This window comes from Haemaphysalis longicornis, unplaced genomic scaffold (genome assembly GCF_048455015.1).
Source record: "Haemaphysalis longicornis isolate Haplotype H1 unplaced genomic scaffold, Haemaphysalis longicornis Haplotype H1 scaffold_6, whole genome shotgun sequence".
NCBI lineage: Eukaryota > Metazoa > Arthropoda > Arachnida > Ixodida > Ixodidae > Haemaphysalis > Haemaphysalis longicornis.
Window position 1 is genome coordinate 45,235,453 of NW_027526407.1, and position 17,484 is coordinate 45,252,936.

The 17,484-nt window shown below is 45.0% G+C and overlaps 1 protein-coding gene across 1 annotated transcript; it reads right to left on the reverse strand.

Moving 5' to 3' along the window:
* Nucleotides 1-3,015: 3,015 nt before the first annotated feature.
* Nucleotides 3,016-17,484, reverse strand: LOC144142552 (15-hydroxyprostaglandin dehydrogenase [NAD(+)]-like). The gene is made up of 7 exons (XM_077674137.1): nt 17,174-17,484; nt 15,747-15,870; nt 15,091-15,197; nt 11,384-11,480; nt 10,476-10,552; nt 7,205-7,356; nt 3,016-3,597 (listed from the first exon to the last, which is right to left on the reverse strand). The coding sequence occupies exons 1-7, from the start codon at nt 17,267-17,269 to the stop codon at nt 3,486-3,488; spliced, it is 765 nt and encodes a 254-aa protein (XP_077530263.1). The 5' UTR covers nt 17,270-17,484; the 3' UTR covers nt 3,016-3,485.

Sequence of the window (17,484 nt, forward strand, 5' to 3'; positions counted from 1 at the left end):
AAATCAGATAACAAATGCACAGACGCCCATCACACAGTTGCGCAGGTGCATGCCTTTTCTCAGCATGAATCAAATATCTTGAGGTTTTTTCTGTTCAGACACGGCCCTGAGAAGCATCACTTTATTTGCGCAACTTCAAACATCACCGGGGTTCTCTAATAGAACACTGACGTGATGGTTAGCTTATAATAAAAGGTTAGGTTTATATGCACGTAGAGGCTTAGGGGCCTGGCCGGCAGGTGGCAAAGTTGGTGACCAAATTACATATAAATATTAAAAAGTTCAATGTTCCCTTTCTAGTATGTACGTATTATATTTTCTCATATATTTTAGCTCTTCAAAATTGAGGCTACTAGGGATGCATGCAACCTATCTCCGGCGAATTTCTCCAGGATCAGTAGATGAACCCCGATATATTTTTATTACATCGGCGATTTTCTCAATGACTACCTGTAATCCAATGACTGAAGCTTATGTAGTGTTCATTATTGAAACCGGTGAATAAACGCAATTTATAAAACAATGGTTGTTTTAGAATCAAATCCAGCGACGTTCTGGTTGATTATTTCAAGTTTTTGCCAACCCACAGATTTTAATGACACTTGCAATTTTCAGCCAATTTTACGTGCATGTGCGGAATATTTCTGAGGAACATTGTTTGAGGAAAAGTAAATTGCTATATTCTAAATAACAGGCTTTTACAGAACGTGACTAATCGCGTAATAAAATGTGAGAATTTTCCCAAAGATTGTCAAATGGGAACAAAATGTGTTAGCTAAATACACTTCAAGAGGCAGTCGGTGCCCAGTGGACTTGTATTTTAGTAATTCCCCCTAGGCCGCTGAGATAATGTTGCCTGGGGTGGTATAAAAGCATTCTAAAAATACTCCTTACAAATAAACCGGAAATCCCCAAACATTGTCTAAAATCAATTTTTCGATTAATTGTTCAGGTATAAAAAATGATAAAGCAGATACAAGGAGCCATAAAAAGGCAATATGCCATACAAATGAATCTTTTTTCTTTTGTTTGAAGGCTTCGAGGTGCATCTGTAGCTGGTTATTTTCTTTTACACAGTTTTATTCTTTGTCTTGTCGCAAAAAACTGAATGCTTTAAATGAGTGCGAGTTGGTCACAGAGCAGAGACTGAGTTCAGAACCTAGATTTTTCCCAACCCACAGTCACTACTAAAAATGCTAGGGCCAACAAGATATTTATCAATAAGCGGGATTTGCAAAATCCTTTGCCACTTTATTTCTGTTGCTTTCAGAGTCCAAATTTTATAAAAGAACGTCGCTAAATACATACGTGAAGTTACAACATCTTCCCCACTGATATTTTCGTATCCATAGCTGGCTTTTTTGATGTCATAACTGGCTTGCAGAAAGTGTCTTCAGCCTTTGCACTTCGGTAGCCCTTTTTTTAATGAGCCGCCATGTGCTGCTGCATGCAAAATTATTGCTCCCACTCGAAAACATGCGTTCATTCTCAGAGCCCCCATGGCAACCGAAACTTTTTGACGATTTTAGAGTTTATAGTGCCCCGCGTATAATACGCGAAGTTGCAATATTTCGAACAAACAGTTATTATTTGTGTGAGAATATTGTCACGATAGTTGAATGGAAAGCTAGAATGCACTTCTGCAACTACGAATGTCTTATTTCTCGTAGAAATTATTTGCAAAAAGTGGTTTTGAACTCGTGGAAAGGGCAGAGCGACCACGTTGGTGGCCCAGGAAGGAAATAGCCCCCACGTGGCTACTGTAGCTCGACCCCTTGGCAGGCCCAGCTACAGATCCGGCTGAATCTTCGCCTGGAGCTCGCACCGGGGTCTGGAGCCACGACACCACCGGGGTACCCGGCCAGGTGGTCACGCGGCGTGCGTCCCCGGAAGACTTCGGTTGCCTTGTCAAGCCTGCCTCCCGCGTCGGCACAGTGGTCACGGCGGACGCATGCGGACGATTAACCTAGTGTGACACTTATCACAAACTGCACTTAAAACTTTTTTCCCGGGCATTAAGTTACCATGGAGCGGTACTGGATCTGCAAATTCGCTACGGCTGATTGCCACCGATTTTTAGAAGCAATAAATCAATAGATAAAGAGGCAGATCTTATGTTAGATGCGAACGGCCGGGATACATTATTTTACGGGAATAACAAAATCGAGACCGCATGCCCTTTTTTTAGATGCGACTGCATCTCATTCACTCGCCTTGTCCCTCCATACTGCGTTGTTGTCCGTCCACACCCCTCCCCCATTCTCCTCGCCGCGCGAGCTTCGCTCTCCGCCGCTCACCCCCTCTCCTCTCCGATAGCGAACACTCTCTTGCGAAAAGCATTGGATTGGATTCGATTTGATTGGCTTGGCTTGGCTTGGCTTGGCTTGGATTGGATTGGATTGGATTAAAGTGGATTGTGTTGGATTGTTGCGTCATAGCCGCGCCACGTTGCGTCATAGCCGCGGCAGGGGGTTCACGACACGTTCCACGCGATGGGAGAATCAACCTAACGGAAACAACAACGGCACCCCCTATGCGTCGCATCTACACAGGGGTTCCCGCGAGGGGGGGTGGGAGTAATTTTTTCTGACTCGAGCAACGAGTGTCAAGGCATTCGATGAAGGCCAGTGAGTTGTCTCTTAGTCAGAAAACTGCTGCCCAGATATGTGCCCACGCAGCATCATTTTGCATCAGTGAGAGACTGCCAAGTGACGCTAGGATGAACTATGACGACAAAACCGGGGTGTCCAGGAGCACCCAAGAGATAGCGGGAGAGAACATTTTAATTTGACTAGAGAGATTAGCTGTGCTAGCGGCAGTGCTTGCTACGCCAGATAAGGATGATTACAATGCAGTGAGCTGGATGTGAGAGACTGGGAAGGCAACAATTGGAGGGAAAACAGAAATCAAATAAAAAAGGACGAGCAATGCAATGCAAGGAAAAAAACTCTACATAAAGTTAAGCAAGAAATTTGAGCAAACCGTGTCGAGGAAGCACAGAACGCCAAACATGTTAAGTTCGGAGGCGACTGTACTCGGTGTCCTCAGATTTATTTCCAAATCCACAAATGCAGCACAAAACACATCGGAGTCAGCGTTAAACATCGAGCATGAGTGTTGTTCATCATGGAGCTATAGTTTTGTAGTCGCAGCCAGTAAAAAATCGCCCACTTATAATTGAATACGCAGAAAGGTGCAAGTTCCAATAATGGAGCTACAGTATATATTCATACATGTGCAAGTTGCTACAAACACCGTGAGCAAGGATCCAACAATTAAACAAAACTTAAGTGCCCATGTTAAGCATCCTTGTAGCGCCTCACTGCCCACCTGTTCTTATCCGCGCGAAATGACGGCTTGGGTAACCGCGTTCACCTAATGTGGCGCTCTTGTGCGATCCGAAATTTTAATCAATCTCAGGCAAAAAGAATTCGCTTCGCACAATGTGCATTTGAACAAGTGCGCTTTCTTGTGGCATGCAAAAATTATTCCTTGAATTCATGGTACTGGAGCTCTTGGCCATGCTGAACTTTAAGGGCGCTTCCGTTCTTGTCGTCCTCTAGAATCTTTACGATGCCATTGGCGACGTGCTCCACGCTGGAAGGAAGACCGTAAAAAAGGGTTAGTGCTGTAAGCACGACGTTTTGACAATATACGGGCACACGTTTGGCTATATGAATGAAACGTACAACTGCTGTAGGCGTGCAGCTCCCTCAAAACGTTTACAGTTAGGGCACGTAGTCCGCTTCTTGTGGGTTAACATACGCTCACATTTCTTTACCATGGGAAACTGACCAATTTTAGAGCGCTAAAAGACTTTTTTTTGCGCTAGACATATTGGTGAGCTGCATATCCCAGTAATACAAAAAGCAGATGATTCAACCACCTTTCCAACAACATTAGTTTTAACAATTTTTTCATAAATAATGCTTCAGAAAAGATCATTAAACTCAATGTTTTGTCCAGACGTCGAAGAAAGAGGAAAAAGGTGTAAATATCAAATCACCAGTTGTAGGAAAACTTCAGAATATACGCTTTGTAGGTAAACGTTTCAAACACCCGTCCTAGAAAAAAATTGACTGGCGTGGAATAATTTCTAAGATAAAAAAGTGTGAGAACTCGGGGTGCCCGGGGCCCGAAGGCTGTGGTGAAGCCGAACCCCTATTTCAATATACGCAATGGGGAAATCTCAGGATTTGACATTATTTGGTGCACCACTTAGTACCCGTGTCATGTAACAACACCTTGTCAATGACTAAGGGCAGCACGAAGTCCAGGAGCAGCAAGCGGTGCGAAGAAATCAGCTTGGATTTGAAAACCAAACTCGGTGGTGGATGGTTGTTGACGATCTGATCATCACTTATCTCTCAGAACTTTCACTTGCAATTTATTTTCTTCTGACTCGCTATGGTAGCCCTACTTGTAGCAATACAGGGCCATGCGGTAGAATCGGGCTCAGCAAGCTTTCACCGTGCAGCTGTCACGCAACAAAAAGACTTCAGCACTGCCAGCCTCCTACATTGCAGTGCCACATAACATTTCTGAAAAAATAACAATATCATGCCCCTTGGAGACCTTGTCAGAATACACAGTTCTACTAAGAAGTGGTACTAAACCTGCGGAAATACCCTTTTACGGAAACGAAACTGGCCGGTGATAAGCAGGCGGTGTTCAAGGCTGATTGGAAGCGCTCTCCTTGTCTGAAGTGACATCTGACGAATTGGTGTTATATTCAAACTTTCAGCTGTAGCTCTTATTGCAGAAGTAAGACGTGGGTGGGGTTAAATCACGACCGCCATCCTTTTTTTAGGAACTGTAGCGGGAGACGGTGGTTCCATGGCAAATCGTCTTGACGTTGGGCAACTGCGTAGTAGGGCCAAATAGGGATTTTGCGGAGCAAAATCAAACCGGACACTTCTTGAAACTGACAAAAAAATGCCACGTTCCCTTGTTAAACATGCGTGGAACTTTCAGAAATAAGCTTTGGCAGAATACACCTAGCCTTTCTCTGAACAAAGCCCGATTAGTGAATAGCCAGTGCTATTTCAAGGAACTGTCCCCTGTCAAGCCTGACGGATTACAAAGCTCACATCACAGTTTGGTATATGATTTGCTGGGAGTCTTCTGATTAAGAAAATGTGATGGTAGAGCAGCACAACCACAAGCGGCATGCTTTTTATCAAGCGTCGCCCGCAGGCTCCCCTTTGCAAAAACGCACGCACCTCCGCTTGCAAAAAACGAAGCCAAAAATCTCGATTGCCTGGAGCGGGAAAATTTAAACTCATTCTAAAAATGCAGTGCCCAGAGTAACCACTCAGGCGCGTAAGGTACGCAAGAAACGACTACAACATGTTGAAACCGGCAATATAAAGCATCGATCACGGGTGGAAACGCACACGTGTGCGTACGTGCGCGCTATATTGTTAATGAGGGTCTCGTTGAAGCAATGACGCCAGTGAACAAAACCAGCGGGAAGGGCTCCAGCGACACCTGACATCCATTTCGTGTAGAAATAGGCAATTTGAAATGTTTGAAAGGAGTTAGTTTGACAAACTCGTTGCACTGCCTCACCTATCCGTTAATAAATTCACATTTTCACATGCCTGCAAATCTCGTTCGGCTAACATTATCATTCTAGCGGCGCTGGTTCACAAATTGCAAGGCACAGATGCCGCCGCACACAAGCCACCGGTTCCACACCCGGCCGCGTTATTCTCTCTCGTATACGATACAGCAGTGAATGCATGTAACATCATCTAGTGGTTCGCTTTCAAAACTAGCGAAATTCGCATGACCATCTGCAAAAAAAGTAAGCGTATTTTCATGTTTGTGTCTTAGAGGTAGAGTCCTTGGTTTCTACTGTGACTGCCATGCGTTGAAGTCTCCGCAATCCTGCGGGGTTTGTTTCTAAACGGGATACATTTTTGCATAAAAGATAATTTGAATTGACATCTGTGGCCATTCTTTTCTTAATTACAGTAGTTCAGCATGCTTTAGGTTGCCTTACGCAGAGTGCAGCTCACCAGCGTCTTTTATTCATGATTTGCGAGCGCAAGAAATGTCAGCTCCTGTACGATAGACTAAAGGGAAAGTCGCCACCCGGCCCCACCTCCGATGACCATCAAGCGCCGCCAGGTGTGCTACAGAGGTTGGCGAAGAACGGGCATGTGGCGGGGGTTTGGCGGGGGTTTTTTGTTAGAGGCGAAGTGGCGTCCAACATTGTTTTTCAACTCAGGGGCGAAAGTGTGCTGAAATGAACCACTCTTACTTGTTCTCCAGTTCTCCTTGTTTATTCGGCAATATTTTCATATGCTAAATGTTCCAACGACCTCTCCTATGCCCTCTATAGCATTCTCGACTGTCGACTCTTCTTTCTTTCGGTATATGTACAGTCGTCAAAATTTTGCTAAGCCAAGAATAAGTGCACAGGCCACAGAAAATTCAATCTACACACTTACGCCTCGAGCGAGGCTGGTACGTTTTATTCCGGAAAGCTAGAGAAGATACCGTTCTTTCTTGCGGTCATCAAGTCATTTGGTCGAAGTTAAAGGTTAAGCTTATTCATTGAATTCTTTTTAGTCCGAAAGGCTTAGGTATGACCTAGAAAATTTAAGACAAAGACTACATATATGTGACCTCTTTCCTCCCTGAAGTGTACTGAGGGCGGACTAGTGTCGCGTATATACGCAGCTATGTCTCCACGGCCATGCACAAAAAAAACAGTAGCCGTGCACAGTAGCCGTGCACAAAAAAAATCGGCCTTGATTTTGTCCACAGTAGGTTTTACCGCGCTAAAAGACTATTTCTAAACTGACCATCTTTGTAATGTCCGGGTGCTTAATCAGACCTAAGTTGTTCATACAAATTTTGTTTCATTTCAAGCAGTCTGCCTATTATACTCTCTCAAAACCCTGATAGGTTTCCTAGTTTTCTAAAACACTTGTATAGGAACAGGTCATAGCAGCTGCATTTGTGTGAGGAATGCCAGACACACTCACACAACCATCACCCGCCGTTGGCCACGACCCTCTGCTTACAAACCGTTGTGGACGAGTAATGTCCAGTAATGTGGCGTAATTTTACAACAAATTGTCCTTAGCAAAACAATGCTCATTTTAGCACACTCAGTGCAGGCTAATTCTGCGTGTAATTTTGTGCCCCTTGAGTCCACCCACGCATAGACATTTTGTTACGTCATACTTACGGCATTACAAGCTTGTCGTATTCGTGAGCAAGCGACCTGCAGTCTTCGTTTAGCTTGCCTGCGGACGATATGCCCCACCAGAGTGGGGTATTCATCGGTTCTGGACATATGCAGTTCACCTTGACGCCATGACGGTTAAAGTAGAGCTCGGACTGTAAAATACACGTAAAATATAGCTTTAGACACGAGTTCAGCATGAAACCTTTATCATAAGCGGTTGGACCTGGGGGGGGGGGGGGGGTACAACTTATTTTCTACGTTTATTCATTACCATTTGGTGCAAGCACATCTCTATCATGCCGGGATAATTTATATGTGCAACAATCATAGCAATACTTTTTACGTGGTTCTTATTTGCATCTGAGATAGTTACGGTGTCATGGCTTTTTATAAAGCTGTAAGCAGCCGCCCGTTTTATGAAAATGAACGCGCAATTGCTTAAGGTGCTCTATTTTTGCGCTGTTATTTCCTGGATAACAAAATAAACCTTAAAAAACAAGAAACCCTACCGACGAACAAACATTTCTCCCCTTTTTCTCTGAGTGTTTGAAACTTTTTAGCAGCGACTGAGCAGCGTGAAACGACATAGCAGCGTGTTAGAAAGAATCACACATCTGTATAGAACTAGTTTACAGATTGCCGAGATATAAACAAGTAGAGCAAAATCTGTCGTGGCACTGCTGCGCTTCCATTTTGTACGACATAAATCTAAACTATACCACACCAGAGACGTAACCGTGGGAACTCAAAGCAACGGTGCGGGTCGCTGGGTGGCTTTAGGTTTGAAAAAGAATTTGGCTGTGCTTAAGCAAACACTTTGTTCTTGTCCTCTAAACATTGCTACAAATTCAATCGAATTTGTGTAGTACACTGCCCTGCATTCTCGGAACATTCTCTAGTTGCCCTCCGTATTACTGGAGCTAAGTTTAAGCCGATCTCGATATTAGTTTGCGTACATCTTTCGAAATCTCCATTGACTGATTTTGAAAAATGTTCTTATTCAGCCCCTACCTCAAGCACTCGGGAAAGTGGCCTGAGTGAAAGCGGACCGAAAGAAACTGAACCGAGCCGGCCAAAACCTCAACCGAGCTGGACGAACACTGAACCTAGCCGGACAAAAACTGAACCGAGCCGCACAAAAACTGAACCAAGCCGCACAGTCGAACAAAACGGAACTGAACGGGACGAGCTGAACCAATTCAATGGGACGACACTGTACCAAACGGGAGGAAACAACGGAATCGAATGAAACACAAATTGACACAGGCGAGCTCTATCAGCCAGATTTTGGCGAGGCCAGTATGCACGTGCTCGCCCTTCTTGCTTTCAGGCACCCTCGTCCACAGGCTCGTTTGCTCGCAGGCCCTCAATGTATTCCTGTTGCCGACGCAGCCACAAGCGAGGCCTCAGATCTTAATCGGGCGCAGTCACCCGTCTGTGAGGCACCGCCAAGAGGATGACGGGAAAAAAAAAATATGAAAGGCTTCGTGGAAATACAACATGGAAAGGGGGGGGGGGGTTGAAGCAGGTTAATGAAAGGAGAAGCTGTGGAACATGCCGACTCAGTGCAGGTTTTAAATTTAGGACGTCCGTGGCCGCCACTCTAAAAATGGCCTCACCCAGACGAAGTTCTGCTTAGAATTTAACTGGACCCTCTGGTTCGCTAGCGGGGGTTCCTGTTGGGACCTGTAACTTCGTAGACCAAGAGACGAAAAACGAGAGTTTCAATTTGTCAAAGATAAAAAATTGCTATGCCTCAGTGCAGCTTGGCACTCCATACGACAGCACAACACACACCTTTGCCGACTCACGGTGGAGATCCCCCCTTATACCAAACGAGATGCCTGTTTATCAGTTCTAATTGCCGCGCGCTGGTGCCTGTATTCACCAGGTTCTTAGGCAATTCTTTTAGGAAAAACGGAAAGCCCTCACCTGTGGTGAAATTTTGTGATATGTCTACCTTGTTTTGAAAATATTGATCTAGTATTTGAAGCGTCCGCTTTCACATCAATAGTGATCGCGGCAGAGAGAGAGAGATTGAGAGAGAGATTGAGAGAGAGTAAACGTGTTTATTGCGAAAAGCAATGTGGAGGGGTCCTCAATCCAAGACCCCTTGAGCTTTCCCAGCATCAACAGCCCTCAACACCAGCATGCACTGATCATTGAAGTCAGAGCCGGTCAGAGCTCTTACCCAAAGCTCATAAGAAGAAATGGAGGGATTTCCCGTTAACACAACTTAACGTGAGGGTTGGCAGAACGTTTGGCCTTCGGTCAGCCAAGATACAAAACAGCCCCGGAATTTCCTTATTTGCAATACGCCCATTACTTATTTGAATACGACCTTGCGCTATACAATATTACTATACATTGCAATTGTCCTCATTGGACCCCACTTGTCCCAGCATTGCTGCCTTAAAGAACTCATACGGCCGTGTTGGAGAGCATGATTTGAAGATTGTACTTGGTGGCAATAATGGCATTGTGCGGCGGCAAATTGTTTGATTAGAATAGCCACTGTTAGGTCAGAGAATATTCTTTATGCGGCTTAAAATCGTTCATTCATCGCTTGGAATCATTCCCCTCTTCCCCCAACGCCATGGACAGTAATGAAAGCGGGCTTTCAGATAGCAAGACACGCATATCATTAACAGATCGTTCGTGCTATGGAAACGTTTTCTGCAAGGTTCAGAAGAGAAATCTGTGGCCAGCTCCGTTGACAGATAAACAAAGAAAGGAGGCCCAGAATCAATAAAACAAACAATCTACTTAGTAGAAGTGTTTGCCCAACGCCGCGCCTGTATGATTGGCTGTCGCGTCACCCGCTTTACAATGGGAACCGTCGGATGCCTATTTTGACCGCTCATCCATGGAAACGGGCCGGAAGCGAGCGTGCAGCCTTACGTCACCGCTCGGAGCTATCACGCAACCTGACTTGCCGACACCAAAATGAAGTGAACGCGTAGGAAAGCCACCCCGCAAAGGCAGAACAAATTGTGGTAATTGTTTCGCATAAGTTGCACAATGTTGCGCTGCAAAGCGGATGATCGCCCGAGACATGGGCACACCCGAAGCAGGGAAGCAGCTGTTTGGCCGTTTTCAGCGGACAGGAGAGGCAACGTTACACATGAAGGTTTGGTGTGCTTGAGGGAATGTGAGCGCTGGTGAAGTGCATGCCAGTGGCATTTTTAAATATTTTAAACCCCATATTTTGTTTATTACAATTAAGGTAATAACGCCAGAAAGGTGCAAGTTTTCTTCGTGTGATACTCACTCCAAACGCCCTCGTCATGGTGACCACGGCAGTCTTGGAGGCGTTGTAAGCAGGTACCATCGGAAAAACTATCAAGCCTAAGAAATGCAACCAACAAGAAACATAAGGTTGTCTTAAACGCTGCAGACACGAAGGATGGTAAAAGTGCGTGCCTTTTTGCATATACAACAAGATGAAAAAATGTATCCCAACTGGACTGTCCTTCGTCCTTAACCTACAGTTGAAGTCGATTGTACGGAAAGTGAACGGGTGAAGCATCTCAACACATTTGCAATATTACACAAAATACGGATACCAATTGTTGATCACGGCCACTAAGAGGTGAGCGAGATAATGGAGTTCAATTAATAATATGACTACGAAAATCCTAAGCATATTTCTTAGTCCACATTGGAGTTATTGCTTGCCGTTGTTCACCACGTGTACTACACTTGTGACCCCACGGTTTAAATTAGGAGTTTGTAGCGTACCCAGCCTGCGTGGTTCTATATATGTTAAGCATTTTTTTACAGAGCAAGAAGTTACAATGGTCGACCACACAGGCAACAGATTCGTTGGGTATGTGCGCATGTGCAGCGTTTTGTCACATTGCGGTCTATGAACACTTATATTTACTTGTTATTAAAACTTACGATGCAGATTTAATAATTTATGAAATGACCACCCATTTTCCGTTTATGTCCTGCTCTGTCCTAACCAATCCGCTACCAGTTCTACAAGTTGTACAGTCCGCCAGTGCACGACTATAAAAACCTGTGCCGTACATGACACTGAAGATAAAAAATGTCTGCAAGTTTTCTTCGGATAGTCGAGAAAAAGGCACAATTCCGCAGTGTCGGGAGCCCAAAAGACACTGTCCAAATCTCGCGTGAAAATATATGCCGACTATCAATATTGAATCACTTCACCTGTGATCGAGGCAACGTTGATGATGTGTCCGCCATTGTGTCCCGTATCTTTGCCCATGTATTTAAGGCCGAGAAGGATTCCGCTGAAGACCGCTTCCTGCATATGTTAGTCCAACGGGGAAGAGGCAACGTATTCAACCAGAACAGACAGATATTTATTGCAACCGTAATTTTTTTTCAGGTGATAGCAATAAGAAGGCATCGTACACGGCTCGACCTTAACCTGAATTGAGTTTCTGAAGGTCACGTCACCGTTACATCATCACTAGAGCGGTTTCCATTAATTTTGCATACAATTATACCCTAGCCAAACATCGACTGTTTCGAAATCCCTAAATAAAGAATTCGCACCGTTATGTTTATAGTGCATGGTAGTGGCGAGTACTAGCCCTGTTCATCTCGTATCCTGGTTTCACTAGATATAGGAACATGCTAGACAACGTACTATGTGACAACGTACACACATTTAGAGCAGAGCTGTTACGCGCTTGTTTCTAGAAGATCGACGCGTGTATAGACCAACCTCGTAGATCAGAAAACCTCGTCTCGTCGATACAGCTAGACGTAGCTACACCGCACCTTATTCATTCACCACCTGTGCGTCACCCGTGCGCGCTTCACAATTGCGGCGCACTCTTTTCGCTTACCGCCGATTTTTCACCCGAAGATGGCGCTGTAGCGAAGTCTACGTACAAACAAATAGCACGCTGCATTCGAAACTGGAATTAGCCAATGTGCGTCTTATTGGGCGGTGACGTCACGCACTGCATAGCGCACGCAATCTCAGTGGCTTCGTTATACAGCTGCGCTAGTTATCCAATTTCACAGTGCTTAATAGCGCTGATTTTTTTCTTTAAGTTCATTTATTTTGAGCCAGAAATCGGACGCACGTACCGGAAACAAAAAACGTGCACTAAAGTACCGAGTGGCCGCGAAAGTAGGCTCACCAGCTCATCGCAACAACTCTCCGCACACAACGCAAAATAGTCCTCCAAACTCCCTTTATGTCCGCCCAGGGGTGCGCAGAAAAAAACAATCGCCTAATTTCTCATGCTAGAACTCGCAAGAACAAAGCGCCCTGTTAAGCTTAGACCAAAAACAATAGAAACCCACACATTATCTTTTAATGACTCCCAGATAATTGACCAAAGAATTGAATACTTACGTTCTGGGTACCTTTTATCTCTTACTGAGAAGAAGATACAGGTAAAGGTGGACCATTGTGCATTAGAATGACTTCAATTTTGATTTCTCGTCATTGAGCGCAGCCGTCCTGTTCCCTTAACGCCATCAGGATTACACAACACCGTTCTAAAGCGAGACTAGCATCCAACTGCTGAGTATATGGCATTCTTTCATTCACTACGACTGCCAGACAACCCAGGCACAAGCCGCCTTGGCTCTATGACGAGCTATAGAAAAAACAACTTTACCATCGCTTCTGAAAGAAAGATGAGAAAACCGCGGAAGATAGCGCATATGAAGAGTCCGTCAAAAATGTCTGAAAACTTTCGCTAAATGGTTTTCGCAATTTACTGAAAATTCGTCCAAACGATCATGAAAAATTCGATTGATTCATTGATTGATTGCTGGGTTTAACGTGCCGACGCAGCGCCGGCGATAAGGCGCGCCGTAGTGGAGGGCTCCGGATTAATTTTGACCCCCAGGGCGTCTTTAACTGGTGCCGAAGTCTCGTGCACACGGGCGCTTTTGCTTTTCGCCTCCATCGGAAAAGCAACCACCGTGGCCGGGAATCGAACTCGCGACCTCGTGCTCAGCAGCGCAACGCCTTGCAACTGAGCCACCGTGGCGGGTGATCGTGAAAAATTCGAAGACCCAAATCGCAAGCGAAGAGCGTTCCTATGCGATGATTTTTTGTTCACTAGCTAAACGCATCTACAAACCGTTTAAAGATATACGAATACGTAATTTATTATAAGACCGTGTCTAGCGTCCAGTCCAGACGGAACGATATCAAGTAATAAAGTTCCGTCCTGACGGAACACCGATGAAAAAAATTCCCCGCATTTCCCCGAGGGGAAGAATGTGAAAGTGCGAATGCACGAGTTGAATTTGCGCGGTTCGGTAATGTTCGCGAAAGAGAGATCGCACACACACACACACACACACAACTGCAAAGAAAGAAAGATGCATTTATTCACAGACACCTATTTGTGTTGTCGTTGTACTTGATTGCTAGAGCGGATCTCAGCTTTGAAATTTCGTGTCAGTACTCCTTTAAGCGGGTGCATTAGCCCTTCTCACGCCCGATTCCTGGCCAATCCCCCACGTGGGTATGTGCCATGTCAGCGGCCAGGCAGCGCGCGCCCATCTCCCCCCGTTGCCAAGGAAGACGAGGAGATTCCTGGCCAATCCCCCACGTGGGTATGTTATGCGGACATCGCCGGTGGACGCAGGTTCAGGGTCGCTTAAGAAGTGCATTCGCACTTAAAAGCATTGAGTTCCATCCAGATGGAATGGGAACTCTCACTAAAGTTCCGTCCAGAGGAAACACAACTCGCGTTGAGAGCACTCTTTTGATTGTTACCCAACCGGCCAAGCCACTACCGCTCACTGACTAGCCAGAGTCACTGCTAATGAATCACCCGTAATAATTACAGGAGATCGGGCGTAACTAGCGATGGCTGCGTCGGCCTTGGCTCTGTTGAGTACAAAATTTAGATCGACCACTCTCATCGCGTCAATTGTAAAGTGGGCGCGAAGTTAGCTGTTACGAAACGTTTGCACAACCACACAAAAAATAAATAAATTAAAGCAAGTCCCGGGGGGAGGGGGGGGAATTGAACCTGGTACGATGGTGCCATTATCCGAGAAGAAACCCCTACACCAAATATTTCTTGCCTTTAATGCATGAAAATTTGAGAAAAAACTCAGACAAGACAACTAACGCACAATATAAACACTAACAGACAGCAATGGGTATGCACGTCAGTCTAACAAAGGTCGGCACCATTTCAAAACTCAGGAAAGCAAATTAAAACTCACCATGGCACGTGATCAGCCGGTTTTACTTTCGTACTGTAGAAATTTCACGCCGGGTCAGTCTGTACGGAACGCTAAGCTCTCATTTGTATTCCGTCTGGACGTAAAGATAACCCGTTGCGTTCCGTTCCGCCTGGACAGAAATTTAGAACTTGTATATCGTTCCGTCTGGACGGAACGCTAGCCACAGCCTTATTAAAAATCTATGTTATTGTACTCCTTCATGATCCATCGCTGTATTGTTTTATCTAAAACCGTTCCTTCTTCGCCAATTTCAGGTAACCATTTTGACCCAATGGAAGCCCGCTTTTACGCACTCGCCGTGTGCATAGGGATCTTATCAGAGCGTTTCGGTCGACCAACCGGTCTATTGGAAAAGACATTCGTTTTCTTACACTAAACAATCGATCCCGTTACGAAAGCGTTTGCTTTAAAAGCAGACGTCTTAAGCACCACTACCATCGCTCAGTAGGCATCTAGAGCTAAGACTAACTATCTACTCTACACCTCCCTTAAACTACACGTACTCCGTTTTGATGGATCTTTCACTTTAAACCAGAGCCTTGTTGCTTAGGTAGGAATTCATTGCTGCCGCAACTTGCTTCTTTTTAACACAATAGAAGTTGCAGCTCTTCGTTTATTTTGATCTTCCTTATTACTATTGTAAGGGGTGAAAAAAATATGTGGGCTTTGGCTCCACCCACCGTATTAATCGCAAAGATCTTCTTCCAGCGGGCTTCTCCTTCTATACCGGCGTTGTTGACAACGATGTCGAGACCACCGAAGTGTGCTGCGGTTCTGCTGAAGCAATCTTAGAAAAAAAGAAGCATTAGAGTTATGCGCAGCGCACGTTCGGGCTTGTCACACTGAACACGTGAAGAAAGGTTTGGTTGACTCCAGCGCAAATTTTTATCTAAACAATGCAGTTTTTATATTTTCGCTGGCTGGGTTCTGCATGCTAGACAAATATGGGACTAACTGGTTTATTTTTAAGAGCCATCAAGTTATTTTCTTCGTTCATTAAATGTAAAAAATTTGTTTCACTCTCCGACATCAAATGTCAATAGCACAAAACATTCACGCGTTGGGGGTCTGTCAACTAGAACTGGTTTCTTCGTGATGTGCGGTAGCCACACTGCTCAAAAACACGTGATAAACAACAGTTAGCTAAATTTTCGACATTTTAAAAACTGTCGAAATAAAAAATTCCGACCGCATTCTACCTTGACCTGGGTGATAAACAGCGAAGAATTGTTATGCGAGGGCATTCACGTAAATGTACAAAAAAGCAAAATGTCACTGTGTACTTTGAGTCACTTGTAAAATACTTATGACTGAGGACTTCACAAGTGCAACTCACCATCAAGCGCCTGATCATCAGTCACGTCGCACTGGAAGAAGATGCAATTATCCTTTCCGTACTTGGCCTGGAACTCGGCAATTGTCTGCTTGCCTTGAATTGCATCCATATCCAGTAGAGCCACCTGTACACAGAGGCAAATGTTCTCTCTCATACTGCATACGAAGTACCCATGAGTTGCACGCGCGAAATGTTGAAATTTTTGTTGGGGGATTGTATCCTGGGCAGGATCAAGAAAACACAGCTTTCAGACAATTCGAGTAACAAATTGCCCATGTGTTGACAGCCGTCGGGAACTCCCAGTTGGGTACGGTTCTCAGGTGGACCAACAGCTATAAAAACTGCAAAACAATTACAAAAGCGCTCGTCTTGTGTGCCTCAGCTTAAGTCTTTGTTTCTGTTGCACTGCATTGTTAAGATGAATGACCAACTAGCCCAATACTACACTCTCCAAAAGAAACCAATATGAGTTGTATGATTTGTTGTCACTTATTGTCACTAGTATACTGTCCACCCCCGGCACCGCCAGGGTTGAACAAGTGTAGTAACCTCGTTCAATGATGAGCCTTTGTCAAACTTCACCTGAACCATCCTCGGCCTCAAGTTAAAATCAGCCAGGTTTAATTTCCATATGCGGCGAGTACTCTGGCAAGTTCGCATCTTTGTTTTATTGTTTTTGTACACTGCGAATACAACCTAATCTTGGGGCAGGCGTTTTCTTGCGTCTGATTCGATTTACTTGTCTTCTCAAACGCTTCCCCGAATTATTTTCGCAAGAAACTTCATGCTCTTCCAATTTGTTAAAACATTCTTGGCTGACTGGTTACGCCGGAGTTCAGTCGACAAACATTTAGTCCACCCTAATATGCTCACCGCACCCTCAGCTGTTATCGCATTAAGTGCCAGCAACAACACGCCCCACAAGAGAAACAAAATCCGAAACGTCGTCAGCCCGAGCCCAGATGCGCCGATTGTATGAAAATTGGCGGGCCGGAACAACCAAATACGTAATAGTATTTTTGCTGACAAACAGACCGACGAAACTTGTTCTAGAACATCGCGTTTTACTTAACAGCGTGGGAATCAGCGCATCCTAACACAGCATCGCCTCGCACTACAATTGCTATCTTGCGCCGCAAGGATAAAGTCTTACTATGTCTCAGTTATTTTACCTTGTAGCCCATATTAGTTCGCTTTCTCGCTTCCGAATTCTTATCCCATATTTGTAAACCCATGCAGTCACAGTAAGCACAATAAATCGAACCCATTTGAAGTTTATTATCCCAATTTTTCACAGTGCCCTAGAGATTTTCAGTTTGCCCAAACCTAACCTAACCTTTCTTGAACACCACCGCTTCTTCACCACAAAAAGGAACGATATTGCTGCTGGTCAGGCATTCAAAAAATGAGAATCAAACTTGCCTTACCTTGCATCCTTTTCCGAGAAGAACCGCGGCAATGGCTTTTCCGAAGCCAGCCGCTGCACCCGTGACTAGAGCAACCTTTCCCTTCAAGTCCTTCATAGCGACCACTGGCAAGCACTGTCCTGTTCGACGCTCCACGGACTAGTCCAGACAAACAGCGGCGGCTGCGCCGTGCTATTTAAGTAGCCAGAGCTAGTAAACCGGACGCCGCCGAAGGATCGTCCACAAATACAGATACCCTTGAGCTATGCTACACAAACGCGGACACGTGGCTCTTGGCCGACTAGGCTTTCTTCTTCAGCACGTTTTTTTTT

Excerpts from the sequence above, each read along its gene's own strand:
- LOC144142552 (XM_077674137.1), bottom strand. The coding sequence starts at position 17,269 with ATGAAGGACTTGAAGGGAAAGGTTGCTCTAGTCACGGGTGCAGCGGCT. Across the intron at positions 15,871-17,173 it reads TTCTCGGAAAAGGATGCAAG|GTGGCTCTACTGGATATGGA; the intron begins GTAAGGCAAGTT and ends CTCTGTGTACAG. Across the intron at positions 7,357-10,475 it reads CCATGACGAGGGCGTTTGGA|TCCGAGCTCTACTTTAACCG; the intron begins GTGAGTATCACA and ends TGTATTTTACAG.